Consider the following 17,190-nt stretch of genomic DNA (forward strand, 5'->3'; position numbering starts at 1 on the left):
CTGGTATGTTTTAAAAGCCTCTTGGGTGATTCTGATGTGTAGCCAGGGTTTAGAACTGTTAATTTGACTTATAATAAGGAGATATCCCATGTCAGGGGGCTACTTGTTTGTTGGGGAATTGCCTGCCTAGTTTATCAGTGTACTCTTGTCATTCATCTGGTTTCCTTGGATTTAGAGGACTCTTGGTGAGTCTATAGCAGTGCTTTAGCTAACCTAGATTGTATGCAGGTCAAGAAGCAACAGTTAGAACTGGGCATGGAACAATAGACTGGTTCCAAATTGGGAAAGGAGTGTGTCAAGGCTGTATATTGTCACCCTGCTTATTTAACTTTTATGCAAAGTACATCATGTGAAATGTTGGGCTGGATGAATCACAACCTGTAATCAGATTGCTGGGAGTGATATCAATAACCTCAGGTATGCAGATGATGCCACTCTTATGGCTGAACGTGAAGAAGAACTAAAGAGCCTCTTGATGAAAGTGAAAGAAAAGAGTGAAAAAGCTGGTTTAACACTCAACATTAAAAAAATGAAGATCATGGCATCTGGTCCCATCATGGATGCAAAGATGGGGAAATAGATGGGGAAACAATGGAAACAGTGACCGATTTTATTTTCTTGGGCTCCAAAATCACTGCAGATGGTGACTGCAGCCATGAAATTAAAAGACGCTTGCTCCTTGGAAGAAAAACTATGACCAACCTGGACAGCATATTAAAAAGCAGAGATATTACTTTGCTGACAAAGGTCCATCTAATAGTTATGTATGGATATGAGAGTTGGACCATAAACAAAGCTGAGTGCTGAGGAATTAATGCTTTTGAAATGTGGTATTGAAGAGGACTCTTGAGAGTCCCTTGGATCGCAAAGAGATAAAACCATTCAATGCTAAAGAAAATCAGTCCTGAATATTCATTAGAAGGACTGATGCTGAAGCTGAAGCTCCAATACTTTGGCCACCTGATGTGAAGAACTGAATCCTTGGGAAATACCCTGATGCTGGGAAAGATTCAAGGCAGGAGAAGAAGGGGACGACAGAGGATGAAATGGGTTGTATGGCATCACCAACTTGATGCACATGAGTTTGAGCAAGTTCTGGGTGTTCGTGATGGACAGGGGAGCCTGCTGTGCTGCATTGCATGGGGTCACAAAGAGTCGGACATGACTGAGCGACTGAATTGAACTGAAAATAAGCTTCTTTGTTTTACTTTTAAAAGAGAAATCTTAGGATGTAAATGTATAAAACATGTTTATCTTGACCAGTCTCTGAAAATACGCTTTAATTTCCTTAAAATTTGTTGATAGAATGTGAGTTTCTTTTTCTTATCCTGGTATTAAGTCAATGAATTGTAAATGTCAGATCTAGACTCTTTGCATTTAGAAATTTCAGAAGACTGGAGGGCTGAATAATTCTGTCTCCTACAGATGGCTTAGAAAACAAGCTAATATGAATGTTTGTGTTTTTCTTTTCCCTTTTCTCCTCTTCTTTTTTCTTTTACTTTTAAAAAAGTTTATGTTCTGGGATTAAATAGAGCATAACGAAGTGTTCCAGGGGAGCCTATAATAGTGCAAAGTATTACGTGAGCATCTTTGGGTCTAAAAATGATTCAGTTTCTTTATTCATTTCAGTGCTTCTTTGAAGTATTTAGTATATCCCTTTAATCTTAATTCATCACTAAGGGAGTTTGGAGAACAGAATAAAAGATTGAGAAAGGTATAAAGAAATGAACATAAAGGGTTTCACCTTTAGTACTTTCCGTATTTATTTCCTAATTCAACATGTTTGTTTTCTGCCATTTATTTGTTGTTGTTCAGTTGCTAACTTGTGTCTGTTTCTTTGTGACCCCATTAGCTGCAGCACGCCAGGCTTCCCTGTCCTTCACTCTCTCCTTGAGTTTGCTCAAACTCATGTCCATTGAGTCAGTGATGCCATCCAACCATCTCATCCTTTGTTGCCCTCTTCTCGTCTTGCCTTCAGTCTTTCCCAGCATCAGGGTCTTCCAATCAGTAAGCTCTTCAAGCCATCTTTTTATTGCTTTTCTTTTAAGTAATTGGCAGTGTAGGATAATCTTTTCTCTTAAATTTTTAAAGAGAGAACACAACTAAATAGAAATTTCATTTATTTACAGCATTAAAACATACATTTAAGTAACAGATTTGGTTATACAAGTTAACATCGTAAAGGAAAGAGGCCAGAAATATGCATTTGTGTGAGCTAATCTTTTTAGTTCTCATCAAATAAGTCTTCTTCAGAAGAAAAGGTTTGGTTATACCTTGAATTACAAAAATTTAGTTTCTTGGAAAGAATTACTCTGTAAGTAACTTTGCAGACCTAAATGACCCAGTAGAGTTTTGCATAAAATGTTTTAAAAATGTGAAACAGTTATTTTCTGTTTAGTTTTTATAGACAGTTTATATTATATAACAGTTTTGTATCATTTCATAAAACATTTACTAAATGCCCACTGTGCAAGATACTTTATAAGGTCCTTTGCTGCATACATGGTTAAATATGCAATCAAGTGAAATAGGTAAATACTTTATTATAATATAAGGTATAATGACATAAATTGAGGTTAAAAATGTTTCATAGGTGAGCTGAGGAAGGAATGATTCAGTATTGGTGCAACTGTCAAACTTAATGGATTAAAGTATGAAACATGTCTAATAAGATCTTTTAATATTGTAGGTCAAGTGATTTATTTAGTCAGTCATTCATAAACACTTTGTTTACTTTCTACATCTTAGTTAATTTTTCTGAGTGTATTTGTCACTACAGGTTGTCATAAGAGATACTCTGAACACTCATGTAGCGGTTTTATTTTACTTTTCTACTCTTTTTGGAATTAAAATGAAATTGCCTGGAAAAGAATAGACTTGTTCACAAGATATGTGTATGGAGTCTTCAGGATTGCTGTACTTTTGGTTTAGCATAGCTTAACACCTGGTGTGAAGATCTGACTCATTGGAAAAGACCCTGATGCTGGGAAAGATTGAAGGGGATGACCGAGGCTGAGATGGTTGGATGGCATCACCAACTCAATGGACATGAGTTTGAGCAAGCTCCAGGAGTTGGTGATGGACAGGGAAGCCTAGTGTGCTGCAGTCCATGGGGTCGCAAAGATTCAGACACGACTGAGTGACTGAACTGAACTGAAAAGTTAGAATAGCTTTGAAAAGTGTATTGAGTCAGGTGGATTCTTATTAATTTATGGATTATTATGTAATCAGGACTGGCCTTCTGAGCTCTGCCACCATACATCTACCATGGAAAATATTCTGGGAACTTGGATCAGTAGGAAACATCCAAGTATCCTAGATTGAGTTTTTTTTTTAAGTTGCTCAGTCGTGTCTGACTCTTCCTAGATTCATAGAAGCCATCAGTTTAAAGAGGCCTTGAAGTTTATGTAATATAACACAGTTTAAAAGGATTGAGGCCTGGAGTTGTTAGGAGATTAGTCCGGTTGTCAGAATAATTTGAAGAGATCTTTGATATTGATATATTCATATTGCTATCTTTGTTATTTCTCTGGTAGATTTAAAGTGGTGTGCTTATTTGCTATTTAGAATTTTGCCAGTCATTAAGAATAGACACTTACGTTGATGTATTGCAAAAACCATCACAATATTGTAATTATCCTACAATTAAAATAAGAACAGATGCCTGAAGAAGAGGACAAATGAAACAACATAAGCAGCTTTTTCATATTCCTAAACATTTTGATAATCATTATTTGCGTCTGACTATATATTTTCTGCTATCGGCTGCTATATGCTTTCCTAACTCTCTGTCCTTCCCCATCTCCTTGTCTTTTTTAAAAAACAAAGTAGAGTGCTTTTGGCCTGAAAACATATGCTACTTGATGGCAAAATGAAATCATAACTGGTTATTTACAGAGAAGAAATAACTGTAAAGAAATCTGAGCATATATTTTAATGAACAGTATATCTTTTAACCAGATATTAGAGAATTTTGTCTTAACCCCATGTTTATATTGTAAATTGCAAAATTATAGTAGTATTAGATAAGAATGGTGATTATGGTGTTTTGCATGTTGTGTTTGGTTCAGAATGCATATCCGTAATGAATGTGACTTTTGTCCATTCCTTTTCATTGTAATTTGTGGGAGAGATAAAGAAGAATCAGATTTTCTCATTTTTCAATTTCCTGCTACAATGTAAAAATGTCATTATTTCTGATGACCCACATATATATATGATGAAAACAAAATCTTTCTATAATTTTTACCATTAGATGTTATTCCTAATGTGATAAATGCAAACCTTTTATTCATACTCAGCATTTATAAGACCACATTTTACAGCAATGTATCAATTTCTTATTGCAGGTACATGCTGGGACTTGCAGCAATTCCAGCAGTTATACAGTTTTTTGGCTTTCTCTTTTTACCTGAAAGCCCTCGATGGCTTATTCAGAAAGGACAGACTCAAAAGGCCCGTAGAATTTTATCTCAGATGCGTGGTAACCAGACCATTGATGAGGAATATGATAGTATCAAAAACAACATTGAAGAAGAGGAAAAAGAGGTTGGCTCAGGTATGTGGATTTTATACATATATTAATTTTAAGACTACATAATGATTTTACTTATAAATCATACTCTTTTAATTTTATTTAATATATCTAAATGATGAAGTGGTTCTATATGTATAACTAAGCCAAAATAAATGTATTTTAATTTCAAAAGCAAATAATTGTGTTATAAAAGAACGAAGAAAAATTTCTCAGAATGCCACTGTCCTCACATAATTTTTATTTTTGTTATTTCTTTTAAGTCAGATATACTTGATATGGGTGTCATTTTGTATGGGGGAACATTTTTTGAGTATATTTTACATGTAAATATATAATATATAAAGATAAACTTGCATTATTGACCTTCTGTCTTAAATAAAAAGTCAGCGTGAACTGTTGTCAAAATAAAACACTTAAGTAAAATTAAACACCTTATTTACATGTGTTACATTAATTTCCATACTAATTTTTCCATACTAATAAATTTCCATACTAAGACTAAGCATATACCTTCGTATACTAGTTATGGAATAGTTTTGCATTTCCCTGTCTTCATTAAAATGTTTGATTGTCTAATCACAATTCCACTATGTCAGAAACCAAAAAAAAAAGCAAGTTTCTGGTTAATTTATGTTGATGAATATGATTTCAGAGAAGAAATCATATAGGGATTTAAAAATTCTCAGACAGGATCTATAATAAGACAGCCTGATTTGGGTCAGCAATTTGCCAGAGTTTTATGATGGGGAAAAAATAGATATTTTACAATGCCTGTTGGATTCACATTCCCCAAAATTGTTTTATTTTCTCTCAACTTTCCTTCTGCCACTACAATAATTGGTTGTTCATTGGAGATGCTAAACTTATATTAGTAAAATGGTTTTTCATACCTGAAAATATACCAAACACAAACACACCCCTTTCTTCATATATGTTTTACACAAGTCTTGGAAGGTCTGTTCACTCACCTGTCTTACTATTCTTTGGTAGAGCTGAAGAAAGAGCAGAATGAACGCTCTTCAGAAACTGGTCACTCTGGTAGCCACACACGTGTGCATGTGTGCTTAGTTGCTTGGTTGTGTCCAACTCTTTGCGACCTCGTGGGCTGTAGCCTGCCAGGCTCCTCTGTTCGTGGGATTTTCCAGGCAAGAATACTGGAGTGGATAGCCATGCCCTCCTCCAGGGGATCATCCCAACCCAGGGATCGAACCCAGGTCTCCTGCGTTGCAGGCAGATTGTTTACCAACTGAGCCACCAGGGAAGCCCAACGTGGCTTGACTTAGATATACACAGCACAACACTGTGGTCTTATTACTTGCTTGCTCAGACCAAAGCCTTTAGCTAATTGTAAGCCCAATCTAGGTGAAGGTCATTTTTAACAAAAAGTTTCTCAGTATATATACCACACGCCTGGCATTGTCAGCATTTCCAATACTCTGCGTGCATCTGTGCATGTGTGTGTAGTCACTTTATCCGACTCTTTGCAACCCTGGATTGTAGCCCGCCAGGCTCCTCTGTCCATGGTATTTTCCAGTCAAGAATACTGGAGTGGGTTGTCATGCCTTCCTCCAGGGGATCTTCCCAATCCAGAGATTGAATCCATGTCTCTAATGACTCCTGCATTGGCAGGCAGGTTCTTTACTGTAGTGCCAACCTGGGAAGCCCAAGTACTCTGCACATTAGTGCATATATTAAAGAGAATTTTGCTTCAACAAAATAATTCATTTTTATGAGTTCAGGATTGTATTAGGTTTTAAAATATAATTTAAAATGTTAATTTAAATTATAAATAGCTTATTTTATGCTTCTGACTAAATTCCTTTCATCAGTTACTTGAAGTAAATATGAGGTTGTTTCTGTAGTAATCAGTACACTTGAAACCCATGTGCTGATAATGCGTGAATGGAAATATTTGTTGAGTATTAGGTTATATTAAATACTCCTTAGAACATAAGTTTTTGTTAATTCATGTGAGGGATAGGACAACAACTTAATAAAAAAAAAAAACATGTTCTTGTTTTGGAGTGGGTATACCACAGAGTTTACTACACAGCTTTGAACGTGTAGCTTCATTTTGACTACTTAAGAATTTGTCTGACTGGTCTAGCCATGCAGTTGTTGACAATGCACATTGCCTCTCATGACTATTTGGAATGTATAGTCAAATGGGTTTTTATAGATACTTGAGGTACACAGGGTTGCAATTATCTGCATCTGCTTTGGTGGTGGTTGTGGTGGTTTAGTTGCTAAGTCATATTCAACTCTTGCGACCCCACGGACTGTAGCCTGCCAGGCTCCTCTGTCCATGGGATTCTCCAGGCAAGGATACTGGAGTGGGTTGCCATTTCCTTCTCCAGAGACTGAACCCAGGTCTCCTGCATTGCAGGCAGATTCTTTACCAAATGAGCTACAAGCGAAGCCCCACTTTAATTTTTATCACAAGTCTTTGGGAACTACTTACTAGTTTAAGCTATTTAAATATTAGCTATTTAATCATTTCCATTTAGCTATTTAATCATTTCCTCATTAAAACATTGCTTTATATGGACATTTGGCACAAATTTTCTTTTTAAATTATATACATAAATGTATTTGTTACGCATTACACATTCCTTGAAAATTTAGAGAAAAGGCAGCCTTCATTTCAAAGACAAAGTGGCAGAAATCTTAATACTATGTTATTCACTGAATCTCAATATGTGTTATGCTTGATTAAATGTTATAAACTTTATAACTAATAGGATTAATAATTTATCCATTTCTGGATTTGTATTATTTGAGTACTATCATCTTGCTTAATTTTAAAACTAATCCATTGTTCTTTTATAAAGGTAAAAAATTAATAGCATTATGGCATGAATACACACAGTTTTGCCCATGTTCTATGACACCAGTAACTTGGGGCTTCATTTTTGTTATTGAGGAATCTGACCACAATAAAACATGTTTGGCACAGTATCAATTTTACTGCATCATTTTCATGTCCAGGAGCAAAACTATGTCAGTTCAGCTGGAAAATAGAGAGCAGTGCTAGAGTTTGCCTTAACAACCAGGATGTCTTGCTCTCAGTCACTTTACATTTGAAGATAGGCTACATGGACTATTACGTATGAAGAAACAGCTAACTTTGAAATAAAAATGTTCTGGCTCAGAGAAGATTTCAGCCATTGTGTTCAAGGATTAGAGAGTGACGTACGTCAGTCAGTCCATGGATTCTGTTAAGGTGAATTTCAAGCCATGACTTGGAGCCCAGAAACTCCGAGCAGTGGAAGACAGTTGTTTGGAGGGAAGAACCCTTATCTAGGCACCGTATATGCCCTGATATTCCAGGAGGGTAGAAAATAGTTGTTTAATAAGACCACTTTTTCTTTTAGGCAGAAATATTTTATCATCAGACATGGTGGCTTAGTTTCCTGCTACCTGTGAGCTTGCTAAATCAGATTCCAGATCAGTAAACCACGTCCTTCTCTCAGAATTCCCAGTGGGTTTGTGACTTGTGACTGTTGTGCTACTTAGTGAAGTGAAAGTTGCTCAGTCGTGTCCGATGCTTTGTGACCCCGTGGAATTCTCCAGGCCAAAATACTGTAGTGGGTAGCCCTTCCCTTCTCTAGGGGATCTTCCCAATCCAGGGATTGAACCCAGGTCTCCTGCATTGCAGGTGTACCTTCTCTTTTTGTGAATTTTTTTTTTCCCTTGGTTACTTGAATTTAAATTTGACCTCTTTGAGGAAAATAGGGATAGTGGCTGAATTATGTATTAATTTTTTTGATGTGTGAAATGTTAGTGTATATGGGGCTTAATTACTTCTGGGTTCAAAACACACTTTATGACTTTATGCAGTGAATATTGTGGCTTCTCTGACCAGGTCAGCAGCAGAGATGAGGCTCATAGGCCATGCTTGGAATAGGATGGGATTATAATGGGATTTCATCTCTTCTTCACATGGCATGAAGGTTGACCTCAAATTAGATCCTATTTGCCTTAGGCAACAGATCCAAAAATATTGCTTTGATTTATGTCAAAGAGTATTCTCTGTTTTCTTTTGGAAGTTTTATGGTTTCCAGTTGTACATCAAAGTCTTTAATCCATTCTGAGTTTATTTTTAAATATGATGTGAGAAAATGTTCTAATTTTATTCTTTTATATGTAGTTATCTGGTTTTCCCAGCACCACTTATTAAAGATACTGTATTTTTCTCATTGTGTATGCTTGCCTCCTTGTCATAGATTGACCAACCATAAATGTGTGAGTTTTTTTCTGGGCTCTCTATTCTCTCTATTCTCTATTCATTTTTCTGAAAGTCTATTTTGTCGCCTGTACCATACTGTTTTGATGACTTTGTAGGAAGTCAGGAAGCATGATACCTCCAACTCTGTTATTTTTTTCAATATTGTTTCGGCTTTTCCACGTCTTTTCTGTTTCCATAAAAATCTTAAAATTACTTCTTGATTTCTGTGAAGTGTACCATTAGTAGTTTGATAGAGATTGCACTGAATCTGTAGACTGTCTTGGGTAGTGTGGTCATTTTAACAATGTTAATTCTTCCCATCCATCAACATGGTATATCTTTGCATCACTTTGTATCATCTTCCATTTCTTCCACAATGTTTTATAGTTTTCTGAGTACAGGTATTTTATCTCCATAGTTAAATTTATTCCCTAGGTAATTTTTAATGTGATGGCAAGTGGGATTTTAAAAAGTCTCATTTTGGCATTTTATTGTTAATGTGTAGAAATGCAGCAGATTTCTATATATTAAATTTGTATCCTGTAACTTTGTTGATTGATAAGCTCTAGTGTTATATCTACTACTGTGGGCTGGAATCCCTTAGAAGAAATGGAGTAGGCATCATGGTCAACAAAAGAGTCCAAAATGCAGTACTTGGATGCAATCTCAAAAACAACAGAATGATCTCTGTTTGTTTCCAAGGCAAACCATTCAATATCACGGTAATCCAAGCCTATGCCCCAGCCAGTAATGCTGAAGAAGCTGAAGTTGAACGGTTCTATGAAAACCTACAAGACCTTTTAGAACTAACACCCAAAAAAGATGTCCTTTTCATTATACGGGACTGGAATGCAAAAGTAGGAAGTCAAGAAACACCTGGAGTAAGAGGCAAATTTGGCCTTGGAGTACAGAATGAAGCAGGGCAAAGGCTAATAGAGTTTTGCCAAGAGAACCCACTGGTCATAGCAAACACCCTCTTCCAACAACACAAGAGAAGACTCTACACGTGGACATCACCAGATGGTCAACACAGAAATCAGATTGATTATACTCTTTGCAGCCAAGGATGGAGAAGCTCTATACAGTCAGCAAAAACAAGACCAGGAGCTGACTGTGGCTCAGATCATGAATGCCTCATTGCCAAATTCAGACTTAAATTGAAGAAAGTAGGGAAAACCACTAGCCCATTCAGGTATGACCTCAGTCAAATCCCTTATGATTATACAGTGGAAGTGAGAAATAGATTTAAGGGACTAGGTCTGATAGACAGACTGCCTGATGAAATATGGATGGAGGTTCATGACATTGTACAGGAGACAGCGATCAAGACCATCCCCATGGAAAGGAAATGTAAAAAAGCAAAATGGCTGTTTGAGGAGGCCTTACAAATAGCTGGGAAAAGAAGAGAAGTGAAAAGCAAAGGAGAAAAGGAAAGATTCCCAATTGAATGCAGAGTTCCAGGAATAGCAAGGAGAGATAAGAAAGCCTTCCTCAGTGATCGATGCAAAGAAATAGAGGAAAACAACAGAATGGGAAAGACTAGAGATCTCTTCAAGAAAATTAGAGATACCAAGGGAACATTTCATGCAAAGATGGGCTCGATAAAGCACAGAAATGGTATGGACCTAACAGAAGCAGAAGATATGAAGAAGGGGTGGCAAGAATACACAGAAGAACTGTACAAAAAAGATCCTCACAACTAAGATAACCATGATGGTGTGATCACTCACCTAGAACCAGACATTCTGGAATGTGAAGTCATTTGGGCCTTAGAAAGCATCACTATGAACAAAGCTAGTGGAGGTGATTGAATTCCAGTTGAGCTATTTCAAATCCTCAAAGATGATACTGTGAAAGTGCTGCACTCAACATGCCAGCAAATTTGGAAAACTCAGCAGTGTCCACAGGACTGGAAAAGGTCCGTTTTCATTCCAATCCCAAAGAAAGGTAATGCCAAAGAATGCTCGAACTACCGCACAATTGCACTCATCTCACATGCTAGTAAAGTAATGCTCAAAATTCTCCAAGCCAGGCTTCAGCAATACATGAACCGTGAACTTCCAGATGTTCAAGCTGGTTTTAGAAAAGGCAGAGGAACCAGAGATCAAATTGCCGACATCCACTGGGTCATCGAAAAAGCAAGAGAGTTCCAGAAAAACATCTATTTCTGCTTTATTGACTATGCCAAAGACTTTGTGTGGATCACAATAAACTGTGGACAATTCTGAAAGAGATGGGAATAGCAGACCACCTGACCTGCCTCTTGAGAAACCTATATGCAGGTCAGGAAACAACAGTTAGAACTGGACATGAAACAACAGACTGGCTCCAAATAGGAAAAGGAGTACATCAAGGCTGTATATTGTCACTGTGCTTATTTAACTTATATGCAGAGTACATCATGAGAAACGCTGGGCTGGAAGAAGCAGAAGCTGGAATCAAGATTATCGGGAGAAATATTAGTAATCTCAGATATGCAGATGACACCACCCTTATGGCATAAAGTGAAGAGGAACTAAAAAGCCTCTTGATGAAAGTGAAAGAGGAGAGTGAAAAAGTTGGCTTAAAGCTCAACATTCAGAAAACTAAGATCATGGCATCTGGTCCCATCACTTCATGGCAAACAGATGGGGAAACAGTAGAAACAGTATCAGACTTTATTTTTCTGGTCTCCAAAATCACTGCAGATGGTGACTGCAGCCATGAAATTAAAAGATGCTTACTTCTTGGAAGGAAAGTTATGAGCAACCTAGATAGCATATTAAAAAGCAGAGACATTACTTTGCCAACAAAGGTCTGTCTAGTCAAGGCTATGGTTTTTCGAGTGGTCATGTATGGATGTGAGATTTGGACTGTGAAGAAAGCTGCGTGCCGAAGAATTGATGCTTTTGAACTGTGGTGTTGGAGGAGCCTTTTGAGAATCCCTTGGACTGCAAGGAGATCCAACCAGTCCATCCTCAAGGAGATCAGTCCTTGGTGTTCATTGGAAAGACTGATGCTGAAGCTGAAACTCCAATATTTGGCCACCTCATGTGAAGAGTTGACTCATTGGAAAAGACCCTGATGCTGGGAAGGACTGAGGGCAGGAGGAGAAAGGGACGACAGAGGATTAGATGGCTGAATGGCATCACCGACTCGATGGACATGAGTTTGGGTAAACTCCAGGTGTTGGTGATGGACAAGGAGGCCTGGCATGCTGCGATTCATGAGGTCGCAAAGAGTCGGACACGACTGAGCAACTGAACTGAACTGAAGGTATATATATATGATTATTTTAAGTTGCTAATCTCTTCATTTCAAATGCAATTTAATAATCCTATGTTTTCTTCAGCCTTCCCAAGGATTACTTTTCTTGACATCGTATTTTACATATCTTTGTTTTGTGTATTCCTCAACTACTTGTAGCAGATACAGATGACTTTATACTTCTTTTGTCTTTTAACCTTTTTTACTAACTTTGTCCATGCTTGATTACTACCTTTACTGTGTTTTTACCTTTATTGTATTTTTGCCTTAACCAGTGATCTTTTTTCCTTTAGTAATTTTTATATTTTTAGTTGGGGCTTTTTTTTTTCTCACCTTTAACATTTATTGTAAAGGAGTTATTGTGGTGCTGAACTCTTTCAGTTTTTGCTTATCTATAAACCTTTTGATCTCATCATTAAATCTGAATGAAAGCCTAGCTGGGTAGGTAATTTTTGATGAAGGTTTTTCGCTTTCTCCACTTTAAGTATATTGTGACACTCTCTTCTGACCTCAGGGTTTGTGATGAAAAGTCAGCTGATAGACCTGGGAGTCCCAAGTCTAATGCCTGTGCACTCGTGTGTGGTCCTGAGTCCTAGGCCCTCAGTGAGTGTAGCCATCTCCAAGGATGGCTGTATGCTCAAGGGGTTTTACAGCAGCCTTCCTACTTTTGGGTGGCTGTGTCCTCTCCAGGTTAGTTACTTGGCTTGAGACATCCCAGTATAGGTGCTTATAGCCTTCTAGGCAGGGCCAGGTCCGTAGACTGATAAACTAGAGGGAGGGCTTGTTAGTACCACTGGCCACATGATAGAACAAGTTCCCAAAAATGGATAATGCCAGTGTCTGTGTTCCCAGGGTAAGTTCCAATTGCTTCTGGCTTCTTCTGGAGACTCTTTAAGATTGGCCTGCATCTGACCCAGGATCCTTTAAAATTACTGCTTGTGCCCTGGGTCCCTGAGCATGTGACATTTTGATGGCACTCTAAGAGTGGAGTCTCTCGTCTTCCACAGCTCTCCTGAATGTAAGCCCTTCTGACCTTCAAAGCCAGATACTCTAGGGGCTGGTCTTCCCAGTGAAGGGCTTCCTGCATTTCTAATTTTCCTCTCATTGTGGGTCACCGACCTAGAGGTATGGGTCTTGACTACGCCTCTGCTTCTCCTACCCATATCATTGTGGTTTCTTCTTTATATCTTTAGTTATATAATATTTTTTTCTGGTAGATTCTGGTCTTTCTCATCAATATTGCTCTGTAAATGGTTGTAATTTTTGTGTGCCCATGAGAGGAGGGGAGGTGAGGGTCTTTCTACTCCACCATTATGGCCAAACTTTCTTCATTTTCGTATTTTTAAAATTAAGATATAATAATTGACATATAACTTTGTATTGGTTTCAGGTGTACAATATAATGATTTGAAAGATGTTCATACTGTGAAGTGATCACCACACACAGTAAAAAACATTTTTTTCTTAACTTTTTCAATTTTGTATCCTTCACCAGAGAACAACAAGTATATTCATCAGGTGGTGTCATAGGAGAGTTAAAGGCTGTTACTGACATGCTTCTCAGAAGAAGCCTCTTAGACAGGACTCAGGGAAAGTCTGACATTAAGCATGCTTTCTGCCACTCCCTTCTAGGCCCTGAACTGCAGGATTAAAGCAGGATCATTGGAGTGAAAATGTGAACAAAGAAAGTTTTCTCTCCCTGGAGAAATATGCAGATGCTGATGCTTGAACCCTTGCAAAAAGACCAGGGAAAGTTTTTTGGGATCATCAAGGCAACTTCAGTGCTCTAGCAGGTTGATAACGGGAGCCAGGCAAGGGGGAGACTGAATACAGACCTGAGGTGGCAGGGGCAGCCTCCTGCAAATATGTTCATCTGTTTATAGCACATGGGCAATCTGAGGAATTTGAAAATGTAAGCGGACTTCTTTTTTTAAGGAAGAACTTCTTTGTATGTCCTATCTTTATATATATATATATATATATATATATATATATGTAAATCTTTTTACAGTTAATATTGCCTGAGTACAGTTCATTTCTGTTGCTCAGTCGTGTCCGACTCTTTGTGACCCCATGGACTGCAGCACTCCAAGCCTCCCTATCCATCACCAGCTTCCGGAGTTTACTCAAACTCATGTCCATTGAGTTGGTGATGCCATCCAACCATCTCATCCTCTGTCGTCCCATTCTCCTCCCGCCTTCAATCTTTCCCAGCATCAGGGTCTTTTCAAATGAGTCAGCTCTTCGCATCAGTTGGCCAAAGTGTTGGAGTTTCAGCTTCAGCATCAGTCCTTCCAATGAATATTCAGGATTGATTTCCTTTAGGATGGACTGGTTGAATCTCCTTGCAGTCCAAGGGACTCTCAAGAGTCTTCTCCGCTATCACAGTTCAAAAGCATCAATTCTTCGGTGTTCAGCTTTCTTTACAGTCCAATTCTCACATCCATACATGACTGCTGGAAAAACCATAGCCTTGACTAGATGGGCCTTTGTTGGCAACGTAGTGTCTTTGCTTTTTAATATGCTGTCTAGGTTGGTCATAACTTCCTCCAAGGAGTAAGCGTTTTTTAATTTCATGGCTGCAGTCACCATCTGCAGTGATTTTGGAGCCCAAAGCAGTAAAGTCTGCTGCTATTTCCACTTTTTTCCCGACTATTTACCATGAAGTGATGGGACCGGATGCCATGATCTTAGTTTTCTGAATGTTGAGCTTTAAGCCAACTTTTTCACTCTCCTCTTTTACTTTCGTCAAGAGGCTCTTTAGTTCTTCTTCAGTTTTTGCCATAAAGGTGGTATCATCTGCATATCTGAGGTTATTGATATGGCCTACGTTTACCTAAAACACAGATACTTCCAAAATAGATTTATTTCATGTAAGAATGTCACTGAGAAATTGCCCTACCCTTTGGGCACTAAAATCTTAATATTTGGGTGTATGTGAGAATAGCAGCCCAGAGGTACTAGTTAATGCAACTGAAATTAGATCCACACCTACTGGTTGCTAGTCACTGTTGTGGTACATTCAGGTTATCTATGCAGTGTATAATCTTTGCAGAAACATTTATGTCAGGAAGATTTGCATTGTTTAAAGTTGTATCAACAAATCAGCTCAGTAATCTGCAAGAATGTTGATTCTGTGTTTTACCTTCACTGGGTAGTTTAATCTCTAGCCAGAAAAGGAAAAATGTTGTAGGATGGAAAATTTATTCAAGACCCTCCTGTGAGTTCATTTTTTAAAAGCCTGGTATGATTTACCTCTAGCTGTGTGGAGGTCATACCTATGGTGTACAGGAGAGAATAGCTGCATCTCTTTCTCTTTTTTTTCTTCCAATGATTTTTCAGTTAGGTCATCAAGATTAATATCCTTATAAGTCAGTTTCCTTTTTTTTATGAATTGATATTGTCTGTGGCCATTTCAACAAATCATATTCTGCAGAGAGGTCAAAAATTGTAGGTATATATCATCTATTTTAATAGAAACCCTTCCAAAAGTTTCTGTAGATATCTAATTCCAGCCTGATGACATTGCAGTGGAATGCTGGTTGCAGTTGACATCTATTGCCCTTAGCTCAAAGTGTCATTTTTCCAAATATTTCTGGTAGTTTTGCTTATATTTTCTTTGTGTGATAGTAGTATTTCCTTACTGAAAGTAATGCATATGTGCTATTTACTGGGTGATTTTGAAATAGATATTAATAAATTGTTTCTCAGCAATATGGACAACCAATTTTCCATATGTAGGGAAAGAAAATGTTTCTATATCTAAGATTCTTGAAGTTGTTGCAAAATTGCCCAGATTGTCAACTGTGAGGCTGTTATATGTATCTCCTATGGTAAACGGTAGATTAAAATAAAAGGTTAGATGAAAAGCTACTTTAATTCTCTGTCTTTGTGTTAACTAGCTGTAAGCTGAAGAACTGTTAAAAGAATATATAATTTTTTCAGTTTTTAGTTAAACTTATTTTCTTAGGCATCATGACTTATTTAAAAGTTTAGTTCAACATGGCTTTAAATAAAAGTTGCTTTGACCCCAGAGAACTTTTAAAATCATAAGCAAAATTGGAGTAGTTCTTAGGTTTTACATTAAAATGTCATTGACTCTTCTCTTACAAAGAGATAAGGAACAACATTGAGAAGATTTTCTACTCTAAATCACTGAAAAGGGAAGTACTTTTCAGATTACCTATAGCCTTTCAAGCCATTTTTACTGGTTTATATTGAAAATTCAGATTGTTTCAGAAAGTTGATAGTTGATGGTTCAACTTAGCTTTCTTGCTAAGATGTACTTAAATCCATCTCATAGAAACATCCATGCTTAAGATGTTTTGCTTGTGTCAAATTTTTCTTTTTTATTCCAACACATTATAAAGTTTTTCAGTGTTTAATACAAATAGGAGGAGAAAACCCAACAAAGTACATTTCAAAAGGAATGTAGTTCTTGAGTTGCTGCTTCAGGGAAGTTCATTTCCTACTTAACACTAAATCCATCATTCAGCACAAATGATAGTCTGCTTTGTAAATAAAACCATGGTCTGGAGATTTTTTCCTTGAGCAAAGACAAACTGTTGTGCCCTTTAAAGGTTACCTAGTGTTTGGAGAAAGTTAGAGGAATATCCTGAAGAAAACACAGTTTTCTTCATCTGAAAAGGAAAGGCACATGAGCCACTCTTGAATGTTGGGACTTCTTAGTGATAACAGGACAGTTCCGTTGATGGGCTGTCGAATCAATCACAATATTAATAACCATGTTGTGTGCTACCTGAAGAAACTTGCCTATTTACAAATGTCAGAAGAGATCATCTCAAATGTTTCTCAAATATCCAAGGAATTACTCTTAAATTTTTCTAATGTTTTAAATTCAGTTTGCACTGGCAGATAGGGTGGTCACACAACATTAATTTTCTCCTTCTTTTACCACTTTACATCAAGCCTTATAGACACTCATGAGAGTGATTTTTAATATGTTAAATTTAACAAATTTAAAATTTTTAATTTAACAAATTATTTAATTTTTAGTCTTAGTGAACACTTACCATAGATACATACATTTCAGTTAACTTACTTATCTGCATTTATATTATTTGAAATGTATTCGATAAGGACATATGTGCTTGGTAGGATAGACTGAGGAGAAAAATACTACATTTATGAAGCTAGACCAATAATACATTGCTGTAGA

At 37.2% G+C, this 17,190-nt stretch overlaps 1 protein-coding gene across 3 annotated transcripts in view; it reads left to right on the forward strand.

Moving 5' to 3' along the window:
* SLC2A13 (solute carrier family 2 member 13) overlaps nucleotides 1-17,190 on the forward strand; it is a 381,012-nt gene that overhangs the window by 99,009 nt on the left and 264,813 nt on the right. For all 3 annotated transcript variants that reach the window (XM_081483684.1, XM_081483681.1, XM_081483683.1), the window contains exon 3: nucleotides 4,350-4,558. In XM_081483684.1, coding sequence (XP_081339810.1) covers nucleotides 4,350-4,558 — 209 coding nt within the window. The remainder of the gene's footprint in view (nucleotides 1-4,349; nucleotides 4,559-17,190) is intronic.

This window comes from Giraffa tippelskirchi, chromosome 4, assembly GCF_054371585.1.
Source record: "Giraffa tippelskirchi isolate mGirTip1 chromosome 4, T2T-mGirTip1v1.2.pri, whole genome shotgun sequence".
Lineage (NCBI taxonomy): Eukaryota > Metazoa > Chordata > Mammalia > Artiodactyla > Giraffidae > Giraffa > Giraffa tippelskirchi.